At 37.7% G+C, this 21,467-nt stretch overlaps 2 protein-coding genes and 1 long non-coding RNA gene across 3 annotated transcripts in view; 2 read left to right on the top strand and 1 right to left on the bottom strand.

Moving 5' to 3' along the window:
- Window positions 1-12,314: 12,314 nt before the first annotated feature.
- Window positions 12,315-18,500, top strand: C6H21orf62 (chromosome 6 C21orf62 homolog). The gene is given in 4 exon segments (XM_032219280.1): window positions 12,315-12,453; window positions 16,632-16,749; window positions 17,162-18,344; window positions 18,346-18,500. Coding segments are annotated over 2 exon segments (645 nt in total). The 5' UTR covers window positions 12,315-12,453; window positions 16,632-16,749; window positions 17,162-17,757; the 3' UTR covers window positions 18,404-18,500.
- Window positions 18,501-19,193: 693 nt separating this feature from the next.
- Window positions 19,194-20,483, bottom strand: LOC116509965. Its single transcript, XR_004255583.1, has 2 exons — window positions 20,396-20,483; window positions 19,194-19,603 (listed from the first exon to the last, which is right to left on the bottom strand). It is a non-coding gene; the product is annotated as an uncharacterized LOC116509965 (long non-coding RNA).
- A 114-nt stretch (window positions 20,484-20,597) lies between these two features.
- PAXBP1 (PAX3 and PAX7 binding protein 1) overlaps window positions 20,598-21,467 on the top strand; it is a 32,776-nt gene continuing 31,906 nt past the window's right edge. The window contains exon 1 of the mRNA XM_032219279.1: window positions 20,598-21,218. Coding sequence (XP_032075170.1) covers window positions 20,735-21,218 — 484 coding nt within the window. The 5' untranslated portion in view covers window positions 20,598-20,734. The remainder of the gene's footprint in view (window positions 21,219-21,467) is intronic.

Below are 21,467 nucleotides of genomic sequence, written 5' to 3'. Positions count from 1 at the left end.
ACATACAGCGCCTGTGAGGCACTCCACCGAGCAGCTGGAGCATCTCGGAGGCTCGCGGAGGTGTCACTGGATGGCAATATGCATGTGCGCGCTACACGTGTGTGCACACACACCATGCACGTTCATGTGGAGGACGCCGGCCCCCGTATCAGTTGCAACGGGATCCAGAACCCACCATTGCATTGTTCCCAGCATCATCTCCATCTGTCTGCTGTGCTAAATAGCCAACTTCTTGTGCAGCTCATAAAGAAGGGTGAGACTGCCTCCTCACAGATAATTTGGCTGACCTTCACTGCTCTTCCCTTTTGTCTGCCCTATATGTTCTTGGATGCAATTCTTCTTCCTCATTGCTGACCAGCTGCAGCTGCATGCTTTCCCCACTTGAAACTTCAGAGCTGTCCTGCTGCAGCTTTGCTTTAGCCAAATAACTCTCAGATGGCTGCTTGGAGCCATTGACCAACTCCCCTCCTGATTTGCCTGGAAGTGGTTCAACTTCCTCCGAACTGACATCTGAAGAGATATCTGGGGAAGCATTGGGGGAGTCATCACAAAAATACTAAGTAATATATAGATGACAAATAGGAAAAAATGTTGTAGTGCAGGGGTGTCAAACTCAATTTCATTGAGGGCCACAATCAGGGTTGTGTTTGACCTCAGGGGACCAGGTAGGGCATGGCCAATTGGGCGTGGCCAGCTCAACATCACTCGTGTTGGGGGCACCTGTGGTGGCCCGAGTGCTCTGCCAGTGAAAATGGGCTCCCAAGCTCCGTTTTTGGCTGCAACAGCCTCTTGCCACCTTCTGCCAGCAAAAATGGAGTTCCATTTTCACTGGCAGAGGTACTGTGGGCCGGTCCTTTTCTGTTTCCAGGGTGGCCCCATGGACCAGATCTAAGCATGACATGGGCCTGATCCGGGCCTGGGGTCTTGAGTTTGACATCCCTGTTGTAGTGGTTCATGTTACATGTATAAATTACAGTCATGTCCGATATTGCAGCTCAACTCTCTCCAAGGAAAAAAAATACCTGTATTTGTATTGCATAGAACACTTGAACACTTTGATCCAAGTTTAAATTGTCATTCAAACCATCCCACTTATAGAGTCTAATAGATTGGTAGGTAAGAGAATCTTAGAGGAAAGACAGTATTATCTAAAGTTCTGCTATAAATAAACAAGGCATTTACCTTAGCTCTTTAATTCTTGCAGGCAACATTTAGCAAATCAGGCTAAGGGGTTGGCAAAGGGGTGAGTTATACCTCTCTAGGACCTCCTCTCTTGCTACTCTTTTGACACTCTAATTGGTTATTATAGAGTAATCATGTCTATATGCTGACCCTGACTTTGAGGAACAGAAAAGTCACCTTACATGGAAGGACTGTCAAGGCGCTTCCCAAGAAGTGTTTAAGATGCAAAACCACTAGCATTTGAAATGGAAGACAGTTGAGTTGCATGGAGCCATATAAAATTCATTAGAATGAGGGAGAATAAACAATATAAAGTTTTTTTTTCATTCGGATACAGTGACTAGAAGTTCAATGATTGGTTTCAACAATCAAGCATAAAGGACAAGCAACACTTTAGCCCCAAAGTTGAAAAATAATTGCACAATTAGCTGCTTGGGGTCAATGATGCCAGAGCGGAATGTTTCCAAGATAGAAATAATCAATTCAACCATGTATAAAAGATACAAAGAAAGTAACATTGTGTATGCATTTCAGCATTATAATGAACACTAGCAAAACCAGAATAATTATTCTTTTACTTATTAAATGTTATTGTACCAGCATAACACTTTGATTAAATGGAATCCTTGGTGATCTCTATGTTTGGTTGTTTTTATGCAGATATTTAATTACCCAACTATATAACATCATCAGTGCTACTGAGAGTGGGGTTAGTTCCCTGTTTATGTACAGTAGCTTGCCCTGCCAGTTTTGATGGTGTGCGGGTTTTTTCCTTAGAAGTTCCTTAATTAAGGTATCATTTACTGCTTATTGTTTGCTTGGTGTTAATCCATAAAACCAATGATTCCACCTATATTGCTACATATTTTCTCTTCTATTGGAACTTTAACTCTTGCAATGAATTTACTCTTCTTTTTCTCAATTGAAGTTACATATACATATGGACACCTTATTATGAATTATTCTGTTTGCCATAATCAGTTATCTCTGTAATGCAAAATTAATTGTGGAGTTCTTGGTATCTCTGAGATTGGTTGTTTGTTTGTAGACATTTCATTATCTGACTAGGTGACATAATCAGTGTCACCAGTGTGGGTTTGCTCCCTGTTTATATATAGTAGTTTGTCCTGCCAATTGATGTTTGGTGGTTTCTTGATTAGAGTAAGCATTGTATTCTACCTGACTTTTTGTCTGGTGTTGATCCCTGCTCCTCGGAAACCTGGCTGCTGTGGAGGGGGTGTGTTCTAGTCTTTTTGTTTCCTTCCTAAGTTTTTTTTAAATTGTCTCTTTTGTGGTGTGTCAATGTGTCTTATCTCTATGTGTGCATTGATGGGTGATTTGTTGAATGTGAAGCTTCTAGGAATGTCATAGCATTTCTTGATTTGTTTTGGACTAAAATGCTATTAGTTTCCTGGCTGAAGCTGTGGTTCATTCTGTCCTTGTGTTATGAGATTAAGGAATTTTCATATCTGGCAGCTAGTTGATGTTTGTAGATTTGTTAGACTTTTGCTTGTCTTCCCAAATTCCCTAATCCAATTTTGGAGCTATTTGAAATCCAGATTCTTAAGACACTAATGCTATTCATTGACTGCTTTTGTCAGTGTATCTTCTCCTCATGTGGAAGAACTGACAATGATATCTATTCATCCACACAGGCACTCAGGTGACTTCATCATGATGGTTCTCTACAGTGTACATTAATTTATAATTGATTTTAATGGTGGAGGGTGGCAAAAGGACTAAAATGCTTGTGACATCAACTTTCAGAGGTTAGAATTATCCAGGAAACAGAACTGTAGCAAGGTCAAACAATATTGAATTACAAATAAGTTACAAATAAGAATACTAAATATTCTTACATACAGAAAAGTAGCACCCTGAAAAAAGTGCTGTCTCTCAGGAGTTCCTTTCTTTTATATATTGTACAGACATCACACATCATCGGAAATCCACAGGAGTTGGGCAGCCAATACATTGAAATGAACAAATATATACAGACAGACAAAGGTATGTATAGATATATCATTGAAGTGAGAAAAAGACCACAATAGCCAAGTGAGCCCAATTTTCCTTACTGTAGTGTACTACACACTTTTGTTTTTGTATATCTATATCAACAGTGGGCAGTTCTCTGGAAAATATATTCTTCTCCAAGATCAACAATAGCTAAAATCAGACAGTACTATAAAACAACAGAGCACCTGCTACATACCAAAGTCACATATAACCAGATTCATTTGTACAAAAACTCCATTATTTACAATGCTTTGGCACAACTCAGCTATATTGTAATATTTTAGGATCTTTATGAAAATAGAAAAAAGATGTAGGAATTATTTGGAAAAATCTGTGAACATTGATACAGTGGGTGAGATTACTTCACATATCCCTATAAAACGTGATCCATTTGTATTTGAATATTTGTCTAACCCAGGAAGGAACATGTTTATTGGATGTAAGTCTCACGGAATATTTGGGACTTCCTGTTGTGTATGTAATTCAACTGCAAAAAAAGTACGGTAATTAAATAGATTACTGTTAACATCAGGCTAGGTCTAGTAATTCACTGTTCCTCGCTTAAGAGACCTGCCAATACAATGGCACATGATTTCTCAAATTAAGAGTTAAAAGAAGAATTTAAAGAAACCATATGGATCTACTTCAAAAGTAGTTAGCTGGTAAATTGAGGACATCAACTCGTCCTTATCTAGGAAATACATCAAAAGAATTTACAATTCTCCCACCTCCAAATTAAGTAAGATGCAGTCTATTTTAATTACTGTCAAAAAGGAAAAAATATTCCAACCGTAGTGATTTGGGTAGCATTGGAGAAAATATCCACATGAATGGATATTTTTTCCTGTGGACTGAAAGTGAGACACTTGGTACTTCTTTTTTCTTTTTAGCTCAGCAAAGCAAACAGAGAGTTAATTATATCTCTGTGACCAAACAGAAATAAAGCTTTGTAAACAGTTGTTAAACCCCTGCTGAAAGAAGAAAGCTTTCATCTCTGGAGGAGGAAATGTCCCAAAGCTGCAAAAGGAAGGCAACTGTTTCGTATAAAACCCTATTAGAAGAGACAAGTCATGTTCTGCCAAAGGGATATACTGTATGTGGCAATGCATAAATATCACAGCTTTTCAGTTTTAAAACCAAGTAGTCTTTTTTTCACCACCTGGCCCAGAACTTAGTATGCAAAGTAGTATAACTTTCTTCTTCTTCTTTCTCATCCCCATCACATCATTGGAATGGAAGGGATGATTAGCAATGTTTAAGGACAGGACTGGCCCTGAGAAGAAGCACAAAGTGGCATCTTCTGAACTTGAAGGGAGCAGGCTAGGAGGCTCAGGAGAAACTGTTTGGCTTACTGGATGTGTCAAGACAGTTTCCGCTTGAGAAAGAGCAACCAATTCCTCTTAAGCAAAACCGTAGGGGATGTAGATTGAGATGTAGCTGAAGTATTTTGGCATTTGAGGCAATTCCTTTCTGGGATCAAATATCTATCACATTCAACATGTGAGCATTTTTGATATCCCCTTACCACCTTTGCAGGAAGGAAAACTTAAGGGAGTCAATAGCATTTGAGTGCTATCATCAGAGGTATAACTTTTAAAGCTTTTGTAGAGTGAATATTCAGGTTTTAATAATATCCAAATAAAATTGCAGGAAGTCCTTCATCTACTATTCTTGCTTTCTAGCTGTTTCTTGCCTTGACAAATGTAAACATACATAGATGTACACATGCAGAAGATCCTGCGCCTTCTCATTCTCTCAGATTTCCCTTCCCTGATGCAAACTGTCCTTGGCGTCCTACCCCCGTTTTTCTTTTAGCTAATTTCCATGGAACCAGTTTCAAAAGAAAATAATAAATACTGAAAGGGCCATCTTTTTAACTGATTGATGGCATTGTTATAGACAGCACTAGTAAATGAATGGAAGGTCTGGGGCATGCCCATCAATAGCATCCATTAGGCTATTGTAGCAAAGTGATTGTCTACAGCCGTGATGGTGAATCTGTGGCATGTGTGCCCAAAGTGGCACGTGAAGCCATGTTGCCCGGCACGCGCAGCCTTGCCTGTTTGTCTTCCAGGTGTCTGGTGAGCATGCATGTGTGACGATCAGAGGTGTGTGTGCGGCAGTGCCGAAAACCTGTGTGCGCATGTGTACCGGCCAGCTGATTGTTGAGTGTGCATGTGTGCCAGAATACAGAAGTTTGTTTTTTCTGGAGCCCAGCCCTGATGTGTGTGTTCGCACAATGTTTCCACACAACCTTTTCGGCAGCAGGATTCGCCATCACTGGTCTACAGTGAAATGAGACACAGCACCACATGCGGTGGCAGAGGTTAAAAACACTATTTTTGATGCAGGGCAACAAAATATGATAGGTACAGGTAACTCTGTGATGGGCTAGTTGAAGTTATGTGTTCATATCCTCCTAAATTGGCTCTTCTCAGGCTAATGCAAACAGGATGGGTGAGTGTGCCGTACCCATTGCTCTCTGGAACAGTGTCCTTCCAGAGATTTATAGGGTTTCTGTCCTGGTGATGTCATGAAACTCACTGAATACTGGAAGTTTCCCTAAGACTCTGGTTTATTAACTTCAGCCTCACTCTTTCGGGATGTATATTGTACTTGTTCTGAGTTTTTCTTTATTTTTTTATTTAAATTTTAAAGTAGAAACCACTGAGAGTCGTCTTATAGAAAGTAAAGAAGATTACCTTGATGGAGACATAATGGAACTGTTGCCTAGGCAAAAGAGACTGAAGCATTTTTAAAGTCAGGAATGACGTAATATTGTGATAAGGTTGATTTTCTATCTGGCTGCCTAGTGAGGTTGACATATTTGGGATTGAGCAGATATACATACATACATACATACATACATACATACATACATACATACATACATACTGTTAAACTTTCCTATAACTTGTTCTTTTTATGCTGCACAAGTAGGCTACTCCATATAATGCAGACTGTTTTGCATTATTGATTTCTTCTTTATAAACTGGTTTGTGAGCAGACATCTAATTTGAAAAAACAAAAAGAGATCTAGCACAGTAATTACAGTAGAGCAGCACCATCTTGTGGGTTGCCAAAATCATTCCCTGTAGTTTTATAATCTAGTTTCACATAGGTAAAGGTTACCCCACACACGCATGCTAATCGTTTCTGGCTCTAGGGGCAGTGCTCATCTCTGTTTCTAAGCCAAAGAGCCCGTGCTGTCCAAAGATGTCTCCATGGTCATGTGGCTGGCATGATTAAATGCCAAAGGCGCACCGAGTGCTGTTACCTTCTCACCAAAGTGGTCCCTATTTTTCTACTTGCATTTTTTTTACGTGCTTTCGAACTGCTAGGTTGGCAGAAGCTGGGACAAGTAATAGGAGCTCACTCCATTATATGGCACTAGGGATTCGAACCGCTGAACTGCTGACCAAAGTCAGAGTCTTAGCCACTGAGCCACCACGTCCCTGGTTTCACATATAATAGTTTAATTTCCCTTAAAAGAATTGTTCCTTTGTGTGGTTAATTTATATCCAAAAGATTGGTGGGAATATGGACTGAACCTCTACATATGGGACCAGGAAAGTTATACTTGCTATAGTATTTTTTTTTAACTATAAACATTTCATTATTTCATCTTTTGATCCACAGAAAAGTAATGTCAGTTTTAAGAACTCTATGTCTACTGTTAGAAGAGATTATTTATAGCTTAGTGTTGAACTATGGGGACCTTAGTGCTTTGGTAGCTTGGTTGTTTCTAACAGATGTTTCATTACCAAACTAGTAACATCATCAATGCTAACCCTATGTCTCCTCACAGACCAGAACTGAGGATGAGGGAAAGGGACACAGCATTTGAGGTCTCCTGGAAGATAAGTAGTAGTAACAGTAATTACCAAGGCAGAAAGGTGAACTATGATATGTAGATCAAGAGGGCCTTTGGAAGATGAGTTTTGAGATTTCCAGCACTATACTTTATGAGCCCAGTTGTGCTGTTATACATCATAACAAAAATCTATTTTGGTGGCTTAACAGGAAAAGCATGACATTATAAAACATTACCTTATGCAACCCCCAGCCCCCCCCCCAAAAAAAACTCTATTCATTTGAATTAGAAATTCAAAGTACTGAGCAAAAGCTATTCAAAAGCCCTTTTCACGTTCCAGCAAAAAGTAATTGTGTTATATTCAGTGGAGTTCTAGCTGTAAGTATAGTAAATTTATTTGGGGAATAACTAATTGAACCCTGGGATTTTCTTGAGAGTACATACAGAAAGATTGTAATGTCATTCTCTTATAAACTGGAAAGGAGCAATACTAGCAGAATTGTATTTACAACGTACTCATAATAAAAAGCGTTTTACTACAAAATGATTTAAAATGTGCTTAAATGCTTCTCTAGAACCTTCATCCTATTTTCCAATAGGATTTTCCAATGCCAAATTTATCCCTTGGTAAAGGAAAATAATGCTTTTAAAAGAAAAATATATGAAGTAAAAATATTTTTTATTTCATCACTTCATTCATTTACTATATGTGATAAAATGCTCAAAATTAACAACAATTAACCATTTAAATTGTATAATATCTACCTATTTGATTGTGTATACCAATAATTGAAATAAGCTTTTTGCACTTTTTAAAAAGAATGGAACGCTGCCATTTATTCTACCTAATCCATTCCACAATGTTACATGCATTGGGAAAGGTACCAGGCCGAGAAAGAGTAATACACACCATGTGATTCCTCTAAATATAAAACCTCAATAATGTAAAAAAAAAATACTGTATTGCATGTATGTTCAGATGACATTCCAAGATAATAATGAAGTATTTTTCTTAATAGAAGGGTCTGAATATCAAGAAAATCTGATTTTCAAAACTGCTATGACAGAGCATGAACTAAGAATGAATAAAATGCAGTGACCCTATAAAGCCATTTATGATGTTGGTGATGTCAGCTGTGACTTTAAACAGAACCATGCTTGTCAATAATTTTTGAAACATGTACAATCAGAATGGACCCAACGGGACAGGAGGTGGCGTCCTCTTTAATCCCATATTTAGTGGCAGAAGCTGAAGACAATAGCCACAATCTTCAGCCTCTTTAAGCTTGATTCCATTTGACACATCCACCCTTCTTTTATCAATCTTACAAGGATATCCCACTTCAGGGCGCTGCATATAAGATCTACTTTACTTTACTTACAATGACTTTACTGTCATTGAGATGGAACAATCAGAAAGCTGGTTGAAGAATTTGTAATTCTAGGCAGACACTTTATTTAAATTTTCTGCTGTCAAGCTATAGTTATTAAAGGAGAGCAATGAAAATAATACTGCTCCAATGTATACCATTAATTTTTTTTACAGAAATATTTTGAGTTTTTAAAAATTGGAATTGCTTTTTTGGAAAAGTATTTCATTCTAATAAAAACTATGACATTCATTCAGAGATCATGTCAATATTATTTTAAGAAATATTTTCAGTTTTCTATGTGGTAGATACACCACAAATGTACTGTAAATTCCTAATCTGCTTAACACAAATGTTTGGATCCATATCTGTTTATTCTATTCATTAATATTTATCAACTAAACATCATTTTTATTTTTTTATTATAAAGTATAATGAAATACAAATAACTTCAACATCAATAAAACAGAAATACCATAGGGGTTATAAAAATAAAAATACACACATACAAAATGGTAATTAAATAAGTAAACTAGAAGAAGGGAGAAAAAACTAATTTAACAAAAAGATCAATATAATATTGATTTGAATAAATATTCAAATGTAAATTTACTTGTTGAACCAAGAATGAAAAACATACTGATGAAAATGATGCTGAAATATAAAAAATAATGTATATTTTTATCAATATTTTCCTTTGAATGAATGTTAGAAACAAAGCTACCTTAACAGCCTTACCAAACTTCGAAGGAACCAAAGTAAGCTATAGAGTGCCCTCTAATGAAATTATTTTGATAATGCCTTCAGTTTTCCTATTGCCAATGAACAATAATTTTATACTTATTATACTGGCAATTCAGTATCATATCTATGTACAGAGAGGAGCAGCTTGTGATCTACTTTAGAGCTGGTCTAATTTTTTTGCATGCTGTACTTCTAGAGAGAAATAATAAATACTTCGTTAATCAATACCTCCATGCTAGATAAATCAAAGGAACTGTAAATCCAAAATATTAAAGGAATAAGGAAAGAATTATTTATTCTAGGACCAATAAATCAATCTTCCTAGGAATTTATTTCTATACATATAAGGAGCAACAAGCTGCAAAACTCTGAAGTGGGAATTTAGAGACTACTGCATTATTACTACCACAAATTGTTTCAACTTCTACCCTCAAAACGACACTATAGGGCACTGTACACCAGAACAACTAGACACAAGGACAGTTTTCCCCCCGAATGCCATCACTCTGCTAAACAACTAATTCCCACAACATTGTCAAATTATTTACTAAGACTGTATTACTATTATTCTTATCCTTCATAGTACCTATCTCTTCCCACATGACCATGTTGCTTGTATCTCCACAATTTATAGTTTTATTTATTTCTGAGTATGATTTGATTGCTTATTAGTAACCTATGACTATCATTAAGTGTTATATCTTACGATTCTTGATGAATCTATTTTTATATACACTGAGAGCATATGCACCAAAGAAAAATTCCTTGTGCGTCCAATCATACTTGGCCAATAAAGAATTCTATTCTATTCTATTCTATTCTATTCTATTCTATTCTATTCTATGCTATGCTATTCTATACTACTGCATTATTATATAATTAACCATAATAATAGTATTGAAATATCACAGTAAACTCAGTGAGAGAAGGACTAGAGCAGAGAATTTGAACAAGTAGATATTTTGCAGGAAAGGAGAAAGTTGCCTCCTTCCCACAATCTACTTTTGTTTGATAAAGACTGTAAGATAAGCATTCATGGATTCTGTAGTTACCAATTTTGTCCAATTGATTCCTCATTTTTCTGTTTGCTGATCTTTTTACATAAATTATCTTGTTCCCTTTTGTAATATATTACAATTTGGCTTTTTAAAATATATTCTCAAGTAACAGGATCCAGGATGCAATATTTTACATAATTTATAAAGTTTATATTACAAAATAGGAGAAAAACATTTAGTAGAAGAGAAAGAAGAGAAGAAAGGGACCTTGGAGGTCCTCTTTTTCAACCCCCTGCTCAGGAAGGAAATCCTATACCATTTCAGACAAATGGTGGTCCAATCTCTTCCTTAAAACTTTCAGGGTTGGAGCATTCACAACTTCAGGAGACAAGTTTTTCCATTGATTAATTGTTCTGTCAGGAAATTTCTCCTTAGTTCTAGGTTCTTTGATTAATTTCCATCTATTGCTTCTTATCTTGCCCTCAAGTGCTTTGGAGACTAGTTTGACTTCCTCTTCTTTGTGGCAACCGCTGAGATATTGAACTCTGCTACCATGTCATCCCTCGTCTTTTTTTCATTAAACTTTGCATTAATCTTTGTTATGCTTCACTATTTTTCTGTGCAAAACATATGCATTAATGAGTACAATTAATATTACATTGAGTGATAGTTTTTATGTGTACAAGTGATATGAGAACAGCTATAATGTCCTTAAAAATGAAATTCTGAGATTTTGAAGAGTTGTTGCCTATCTAGAGATTACACAGGATAAAAAAATAACACAATTAAATGTAAGTTCCATTGATTTTTGAAGGACAGCCTTTTTTTAGTGGACTACTTCCACTAAAAGGGGAAATAATATACACTAGACTGCCATGAATATTCAATGCTATCATCCCAACTTGTTTTTAATTTGAATGTTCTTAAGAAACCATTGTGATATGTTCGCATTGTGCAGGATGATTTAGATCAATGGGTTTGGCATTACTGAAATAATCCATTGTCTGGCTTCATTTTGTATTAATTAATTGGAATCTGAACAACACAATAAGCCACATATACATGCATACCCTTCTTATCATAATTAACCTGTTTAACATGTCATATGACTGCATGGTCTGCATAGTTTGATTAAGTGTTTGGGGACACAATCATTAAACAATACTCATTTGAGACTCAGATAGTATTTCATGAATGTCTGATTGATTAAGCTCCATTTGTTTTATCCCCCACTAGAGAAATTTCTTTTGTTTAATAGGGTAAGTGGAGAAAAATGCCATTTCCTTCCCTTTCCCTTTTGCACGTACACACTCTTCATCTGTACCAGTCTCATAAAATCTAGTGCAAAGAACTGGGACTTTTTGCTGAAAACAGTAGTGCTTCTCTGCAAAAAGAAAAACATGGCTAGTTTGAACTAGGTGGCATAGGTAATAGTAGCAAGTGGCTTCCCATCTATCCCAGGTTCCTAAAGCGACTCAAATCGTCAGCATTTTTACCAGTAGGGGGAGCTCTGGTATTGAAAAACATTCCCAGCCATTTTAAATGCTGCAAAATCCAAGTATGCACAGGCATTAAGTTCTCAGTGGAAGTAAGGCTTAAAACAACTGATTTTAAAAACCATGAAGAAGATCAGGGAATTGAATAGTCATGGCTATAACACAAGAAGACTATACAGTAACATCTTCCTTTACACACATACACACAAATAATCACCTTTAAAAGTTAATTTTTGACACAAACATACGTGCATTACAAATCTGGATTGTACTGTTTTGCTAATAAAAAAAATCCTCTATATGGGTTTATGAAAGTTTACACAACCCAGATATGTAGGAACATTTTTTCAAGTAAACACTAATAGAACCAATCATTATGACACAATCAGCAAGTTATGCATATTTTATACCATTAGCGTAGGTCTGACAGAGAACAGGTAAGAAAAAGCTGCTCTTACCACAGACATCTAAGAAAATGCAAGGATTTCATTTCAAAACTGCATGGTTGCTTTAGAAATGTACTCATATTTCCAAGAAAAAATCTAATGGCATGAAGCACCCAACCAGGAATGCAAAAAGGATTAATAAACCAGGTATGTGATTTATTTAATTATTAATGAAGGCTTCCAACATTGGTCCTGGTTGTCATGGCAACTAGGGCTGCTGCTAGTTTCCAGAAAACATAAAAGAACAGCAAGTGCAAGGCCACACATTCCATTTAGTCTTGCTGATTAGCCAGGCTGTCAAAAGAAAGGAAGGGAAATCAACAGTTAGAAGACAAGATCTACAAAGAGAAGAAATATATACAGCGAAACTGCTCACAAGCTGCAAATGTAAGTACTCTTTATAGTCAAAAACAAGTATACCCTGGCTATTTCAGAAAGAGAGAACCGTCTTGTGTTAAGAAATAAGCAGCTCCACCTCAGCAGCATTGCATCACAGTCAACCAGAAATGTCTGTTGTCAGGGAAATGTAATTTTGAATCTTGAGTTTTGTGCTGTTTTACTATGAAAAGATTTATAATGTCTTCTTTCACATCTATATGTAGTCTTGTAAAATAAGTGGCAATCCAGAATTACTGCTGTAAGATGTATTGTATATGATTGCTTAAGATGATTTATAGGAACAAAAAATAATCCCATCACCTCTCTCCTACAATCAACTGCCACCCCCCAAAAACTTTTTGAAATGCTAGGGGATATGGAGAAAGGCTGCTGGAAGAAGAGTAAATAGGAAACATTTTTCCATTAACTTCCTTAGCAGTCTTCTACAGATTTAGCCAGAGAACTTTCCTCCATTCAGCTAAGATCAGTCATAGGCTGCTGCGTACCAAACTACAATTATCTAAGGTTTTAAGCCTGATTTGATGGGTCTTGTTTTATCCCTGAGGAATCTGCCATATCTTACTTCACCTTGTTAAGAAAATCCCATTCCGACTTGTAGAAGCACAGGTGTAAAAGAGGATGCCCTTAATAAAATAGTATGATTGTGGTTTGTTTCACTTATACAGCTTCCAGCTCTATGTAATATAATCAAAGATGCTATTCTATGCAGTTATTTGGCTCTGAAATTACTGTAATTAAAATGAATAGTTTATAACATTTTTGAAAAATTACTGAATTGATTGTAAAGACTAGAGTTTTTAAAGCATTTATCTGGAAAAAAGTCCCTTTGAACTCAGTAAGACCGATCATGGACTAATTTGGACTGCTTTTAACAACGTAAACTTTAAGTACGGTTATGCTATTATTTTTTCTGTCTATTTGATGGATTAAGATAATACGTGTATGACCAAAATAAAGTTGGTATCTGTTAAGTGTGCCCTGAGTACATGATAAAAAGCAGATATATTATGAATACATAGATCGTTTTCTGTGGTATGATTGAATCAACACAAGTATTACAATGAAACAAAATAAATTCTGTAAGAATGATTGATACCATATTCCAGTTTTAAAACATTTTTAATGTTACTTCTCTTAAATTACTTACAAACTGAATAAATAAATCATTCAAACAACATGAAAGAAAAAGCAAAGTAAAACTGAACTATATTCCAACTGACTGCAGAACAGAAGGAATTCCCAGCCAGATTCAGAGTGCTGATTTTGACCTTTCCAAACTTTTTCCTATATGCCGCAGTGAAGGTATATTGATGAAAAGAGCCGAGGTGGCGCAGTGGTTAAATGTAGCACTGCAGGCTGACTGCAGTTCAGCAGTTCGGCTGTTCAAATCTCACCGGCTCAGGGTTGACTCAGCCTTCCATCCTTCCGAGGTGGGTAAAATGAGGACCCGGATTGTTGTTGGGGGCAATATGCTGACTCTGTAAACCGCTTAGAGAGGGCTGAAAGCCCTATGAAGCGGTATATAAGTCTAACTGCTATTGCTATTAAAAAAAAAAAGGCTTATGCCCATTTAAGCCACAACTACAAATACTTATAGCTGGCAGATTTGGGAAGTGGGGGGAAACAGGGAGGTTTTGTTTGTCTGCAGATAAATGTCTTGACAAATTACTAAGGAGGCTCTGTTTCTTGCCCAGATTAATTTTGCCTATGCTACAAACATACATAGAACCCAAATGTACGATTTCAAACTTAGATGAAGTTCCTATGAGAATAACTGCTATGCTAGCCAGAGTTCAATTCATGGAATATGCCAAAATTTAGGATTAAATTTGAATACAGTTGCTGTTTAATTAGAATATTAGATGAATGTATAAAACTATTGGGGATAAAAGATGCTGCTACATTTGGATAAATAATATTTAATATAACTAAATTGTGAAAATGGCAGTCCAGTTTCAGTTTTTTTCAACACCCAGACTCTGTACCTACTAATTTAAAATTTTATTTCACTAATCTTCTGAAATGAATGTGTAAGATTTATATTTGTTGGCATCAGCAATCAACCCTACACCACGATTTTTTAAAACGTGTGCTATAAAAATATATTTTAAGACCTATTGAAAGATGCCTTGTTATGTATTGCACAGCAATATACAATGCTTTAGTTGCCACTTTTGCAATATGTCTTTCAGAGATTACAGTTTCCTGGCATTTTATATTAAATCTTTTAACTTCGAATACCTAACTTGCTCAATCTCAGCTTAAAAATCTTCCAGTATCAGTACAAATATTTCGTGGGAGTGACAGGCTGCTATGATACCACATGCTTGGATAAAACAAACATTGCCAATGTGATCACCCATTGGCATTTGCAAGTTTATTTAAAAGAAAACTAATTCCAGGAATTGAATATGAGGCCTGGTTTTTTCCCCTATATAACTTATCTAATTTTAGAATGTTATTTTAAAATGGTTTTAACCATAGTAACTCTACTGTGTGATTAAACTATGACTTAAACATATACTGTATATTGAAAAGCATAGCTATGATTGCATAATGCTTAAAAAACATTGTCACTATAATGTAGAGGTGGGCAATAGTGTAGAGAAAATGAAGAGTATACTTTTAAATTAATCAAAAGCACATTTTACTCTTCCCCTATGGTCAGGGAGAAGTACTAGGAGTCAGTATAGTTAGGAAGGGTGCATGGGGAGGGTTGCAGGAATGTGAGAGAGGTGCTGACTGGCTTGGGGACAGCATGTACGGAATGCAAGTTGGGAAAGGTGCCACGTAGATCAGTGGTGGGTTGCTAACAGGTTTACTACTGGTTTGCTTGTGCTTGCACGGGCAAGTCACACTTCTGCACATATGTGGAAGCGTCTGGGCGGATCCTCCAGCCGCCGCCACTACCGGTTCGGCCAAACTGGGCTGAACGGGGAGCAACCCACCTCCGATGTAAATCATGAAAGGTACACAGAAGGAAAGGTGTGGATTGAGGAGGTGCGCAAGAGGTGCTGCACAGGCTGGGGAAAGCACAAGGGGCAGTGCAAGGAGGGGAGGCTGAATGGGATGGGCATGATGTTCTGTACATTTTGGACAAGGAACATGGAGGATAGCATGGAACAGGAAGAGTGTGTGGAGTTCCTTCCCCCTGTTCCTCTGTTCTTTCCTTCCTTCTTCCTATTCTACCCTTTCCTTTCCTTTCCTCCCTTCTCATTGCCAGAAGGTAGATAAGTGGTTGCTGCTGGCTGGAGGAAAAAGTGAAGGATTGCACAAGTGGCTGGGAAATTGTCACAGAATGTTGAAAACCACATCGCTACAGCAGCCTGACAGCATTGAAGCAGCAGCAACCAAGCAGTGGTGAAATTGCTACAACTTGCTCAAATTTCATTCTTTCAGATATAATGAGTGCCAGTACTCTGTAACTTGGCCATGTCAGGTGAAGTAGGGCATCAGTAAAGATTCCTGGGGACACTTTGGGGCAAATAGTCACCAAATTGTGTTCCTCCATTTAGAATATTTGTTGTGTGAACAGAAAATGTAATTTTTTTGGACACTACAAATGTAAACAGACAGTTCGTATACTTGCAGTTTTAGAATATAAGTCCCCTTTCACAGAAGCCGGCTTGTAAATGAGCATTGTTTCCTCTAAGTATAGTACCTTGATCAGCATGAAGAACAGAACATTCTTTCTTGAGTATAAAATTAGAAATATATGGGATGCTGCTTATTTGGAATGAGACAGAAGCTGGTGACCTTCAATCACAACTTACTTTTGAATTCTCTATTCAAAGTGTAAAAAAGATTTTGCAAATTCTGCCTGCAGAAACTATCTCATGAAAGCTTTTGGACCAGCCATCATCCATAAGTGGAAGACTACTCTCTCTGAAAAATCATTGTAATGGGAATAAGTTCTGATTACTAGAAATTTGCCTGCAGAGAAAAAATACAGTTCCAAATATTTCCATCAAAAACTATAGTTCGGGGATGTCACTGCTGTCTTAATTCAGTCACATATTTTTCAGTCACATAACTTTTTCAAGAATAGATGAAAATTATGGTAACAGAATGTTGCAACTGTTTTCCTTTAGAAAATGATTGGATGTATTACTATTTTATTTTTAAAAAACTGCTGTGTAGATAACTGGTGATTTTTTTCCTGGAAGGCTTTCTGTATTTTCTAATGCAACTGAAATGAGCTGGAGAATTCTACCAGTCACCAGCCTGTGAGAAAATCAGTGCAACTACCATACTATTGATGAAAAACTGATGCCTACAGCAATGGTGGGTTTCAATTTATTTTACTACTGGTTTGCTCGTGCATGCTCACCCGCTCGCGTGAAGCTTCTGTGCATGTGCAGAAGTGTCTGGGTGGGTGGGTGTAGCCTCCTGCCACAGCCACTACCGGTTCGCCTGATCCTTGGCGAACCAGCAGGAACCCACCTCTGACCTACAGTTGTGTTTACTGTCCCTTGCTCTGGGTCTGAAGTTATATTACGCAGACCCCTTGTAGGTTATATCTTTATTACTGTATTTTTTCTTCAACTGTTTTTAATGCATTATTTTTTCTTACATCCTGCCAGTCTGGAATGGAATAGCATAGAAATCTTAGTGATAAATAAATAAGTAAGTAAGTAAGTAAGTAAGTAAGTAAGTAAATAAATAAATAAATAAATAAATCTTATTTGTTTTTCAGACCCGCTGAAGTGGCCGCATATGGCCCTGATGCTTATGTAAGACACATTTCACTGTAAAAGAAAGTCTCTGAACATCTCTGAGCATTACCAGGCAAAAAGATGTGCATCAAGCTGAACCTCAAGGAAAGTTCTGGAAAATTGGTTCCAGGCACATCTTTCATCTGATTATTATATTTAAGCCTGCAAGAGAATTATACTGAAACCTACAAGGAAGCAATACAAGTCTGCATTAATACTTGGACATATCCAGCTTTTTATCCTTCCAATGGTCTTATGAATTAGATCACTCTTTCCTCAAATTTACAAAATAAGAAATGAAACTAGAAGACAATCCCAATGGAAGCAAAAACTAGAAAATGAGGAAATTTCAATAAAGAAATAAGAATTTCAGCCTGGGTTTAATCCATTTCTGTGCTGTAAAGAGGGTGGAATATTTTCCAAGAACCAGTGATCCCAACTCTCAACCTTTATTGTGCCCCCACATGTAAATGCATGTTGTAGAAATCTTTGGGGCAAAACCTGTTTTCTGAATGAAATGTCCCTTCCAGTGATTTAAGTAAGTGAGGGTCCTAGAGCTATCAGCTCCACAAGAATTATGTCTTTTTCAGCCCACAGGATTAACCTCTTTTGGATTGGTCTCTTAAGCTTCTGTGTAGACAGTTCTGTGTGCAGTGAAAAAAATAACACACTTATTTTTACCAAAGAAAATACAATTCGTAAGTGCATGTGTCCTGATAGTATTAATGACTGTGATTATAGCTTGGCAAATCTAATTTGTAACTGTAGGACTGTTTTGCCCTATACAGTAGACAAAACCTATTATAATAATTTGGTAATTTGGTTTACTGAAACTGATATGTTGAGGATCCTGTTAAATGTTACATCTGTACATAATCTAAAACTCTCACTCTGTGGCACTATTCCTTTGACAACAAAATATTTGACTATTTGGGGATTACAAAAATTACAGATAAGAAGTGAGAATAATGGCCAATTAAAACAACAAAGTTTAACAATCTCTACTAACTGTGACAATGGAGCCCAAGGCAAGTTAATGTCATACAAAGACAAAAACATAATTACTCATGTTGCTGTTTTAGACACATCTCTTTTCAGTGGAAGTGGCCCATTGAAAGCATACAGTGTAGAAAATATTTCTAACATTTCAGACAACTTTCCACACTTGGACAATTTTTTTTTCTCCAAGTAACAAAAGTTGTATCATAACATTCATTTATTGACATACAAATCTTGGCCATTTATATAATATAAACATTATAAATTGGGTCATCCTGATATATTGTAGAAGCTAAACTTCTATTGCTCTTTATATTACAAAATAATAATAATAACAGGGAGATGAATAAACTTTAGTCCTAATAGCCCCTATTTCAGTATAATCTACAGAATGCTATAGAATATTTTAGCTTAATTCAACCCCAGAATAGTTTTGTTCCAAAACTATTAATATTTGTAAGTCTGAGCAAAATAAGAGAAAATAGTTTTCTTGAGAACATATCTGGAAAAAATGCATAAATCTGCTTTTGCATAATGGATTGCATTGGCATATAATTAAAATGTTTGCATTAAAGATTAGTATCATTTAAACTGGAATTGATTAATAGCTTCTAAAATAATCTGGGTTAAAAGCTAATATTACCTGAGTGGGCATATAACATATTTTTTGTAGTATAAGATTAGAACACTGTTTAGATGTTAGAAATTGCTATCTCTATCTGATCTATTTGGCCAAATAAAGTTTTTCTTGATCTCGCAGTCCGAAGCTCCCGATTTTCTGCAACATTTATGACGAGCCTTAGCCAGGATATTGAGGAGCGATATTTCGCTGAGGACGGCGCCAACTGACCAGTGCCCAATTGAGGCCGTCTAGTCCTACCTTCAGGTGCCAACAGAGAGTTTGTCTGGGAGGAGACTCACGACCCCCCTGGGCACTTGGTGGACACTAACCGATCCAAGAACTAAATAAAGTTTTTCTTGATCTCACAGTCCGAATCTCCTGATTTTCTGCAACATGAGAGTTTTATCTTTAATCAGATAGGACTATTCTTTATCTTCTTTTTTCTGTTTTCTTTTGCTAGCATGCCAGGTGTAACTTAAAACAATGATTCATGGCCTTACCAGCATGCAATTAGAAATAGCAATGCATTTGATTTTGTTTCTCCTTATCATCTTATCATACATATTCTTCTTTTATATTCATTAGTTTGCCATGATGTATGCATAAACCATGAATTAGAAACAAGTGGATATTTTTCGTAGGCTTTCAGCAAATAATTACCATTCTCATTCCTTTTTGGGTATCACAACAACATAATCATTTTTCCTGTAGTTTTTCATCTTCTCAATCTCTAGCGCTGAGACAGCCAATTCGGATGCCTACTTGGGACAACTGATTCAAAGGTAACTCCCCACCAAAACTCCTGAAAGAAAAAAAGTGTATTATACAATTTTGATATAACATATTGTTGCAGAGAGATGTCATTAAATCTGACATTACACCATCTGTATTACAAATTGATATGTATGGCAACTGTTGCAGAAAAAACTTGATATACCAGATATGCCTGTGATTTAATGGACATTACTCAGTTAAATGAGAATGAAGTCAAAACCAAATTTTATCCGTTCTAACAGAAGTCCATTAAGCCACGATTATAGTGTTGCACACTTTAATAAAGGAATGATTAATATGTAGCCTACTATATTTTATTCCCAGCGCTTTGAAAAATCCCTTGCTGCTTGGCCGGAAATGTATGTTATTTACCATATTAAACCAAAGGATATTTTGAAAATCTCTGTCGAGTTTTTTTTTTTTTCATATTTCCTATTACCTACTCCTATTAGTATCTTTTGACTATCACTTGTTGGTTGTATATTCCGACTTGTGATTGTATCTTTATGAGTTATCACTTTGTTGCTTGTATGTATCTGAAAGCTTATAAATCGGAGACAAATTTCTTGTGTGTCCAATCACATTTGGCCAATAAAGAATATTCTATTTTTCATTTCGCTATTAGTATAAGACAATCGATCGATCGATCACAACGGCAACTTCGCTACCCTACGGTCATTTCTATACACTGATCATTTTCCCGCCCTTCCACATCCGTTGCCAAGGGACCATTCACGTCACAGGCCTTCCTCCACTTTCCCCACCTACGTTATTTCCCCCCATCTCCCTCCTTCCCAAAATGGCCGACTTCTTCTATTACCATCTCGGCAGTGACTCTTGCCTCAATCTATGGTCTAACGAGGCGCTCTAGCCAACAGGGCGAACTCGACGGTAGAACCCTGTCTGATATTTCTTCCTCTGCCCATGGCAGCAAAGAGAAAAATAGTCAAAAGCGGCGGTGTACAGTAGAGGGCGCTATGATGACTTCTAGGCTGTGACGCTGCTCTTGCTGCAGCAACAGGGAGGGAGCGAGGAGTGACTCGCGGCGTGCGCGCTCTCGGCGCCGTTGCGGTAGTTGGGTTTTTTTTCCGCGCTTGTCTTTTCCTCCCCGATTCTTCTTCAAACCTTCCCGCAGCGGCGGCGGTTTCGTGGAAGAAGAATGTTCCGCAAGGCACGGCGCGTGAATGTGCGGAAGCGGAACGAGTCCGAGGACGACGACGAAGAGCGAGATGAAGCGTTACCGTCGCAGCCGCCGCCGCCGCCAGAAGGTGATGGGCCTGCGGCAGAGCCCGAACTGCCAGCGCCTAAGCCGCCGTTGCTGCCTCTCCCGACCGGCTGCGTCCCTCTGGTCGCCGCCGCCGCCGCCGCGTCCTCCGGCGGAGGCTTCGCTTTCAGCAGTCCTGAGGCGGTGGTCCGGGGAGGCCCCAATTTGCCGGCCCCGGAATTGCAGCCGCCGCAACCCCCGATGGCGCTTCTACCGCCGCCGCCGCCGCCGCCTTCGCAGCAGCTGCCATTGGGAAACAACGGGCACGTGTCCTCTGTTTCTAAGCCGAAGGAGCGGAAAAGGGGCAAAGAACTGGGGGCCGCGCCTGGGGTGCCCCGCGGAAGCCGCAACCTGCTCAGCTTCCAGGACGAAGAAGAGGGTAAGCACACATCGACCCGGCTCCTTTTCCTTTTTTTACTCCGGGGCCTAGGGCTTCGGTTTTTCTCTCCTTCCCCCATCCGCCCCGCATACGAGCGCTTGTGCTGGTCACATTTAAAGCTCGACGAACTCGTTATTCAGAGATACAGGTAGTCCTCGACTTACAACATTTCATTCAGTGACTGTTCAAAGTTACAACGCCACTAAAAAGGGACTTATGACCATTTTCACATTTAACGACCATTACAGT

This window comes from Thamnophis elegans, chromosome 6 (genome assembly GCF_009769535.1).
Source record: "Thamnophis elegans isolate rThaEle1 chromosome 6, rThaEle1.pri, whole genome shotgun sequence".
NCBI classification, from domain to species: Eukaryota; Metazoa; Chordata; class Lepidosauria; order Squamata; family Colubridae; genus Thamnophis; species Thamnophis elegans.
Note: the sequence above shows the minus strand (reverse complement) of the source record. Positions and strands in the feature narration are given on the sequence as shown.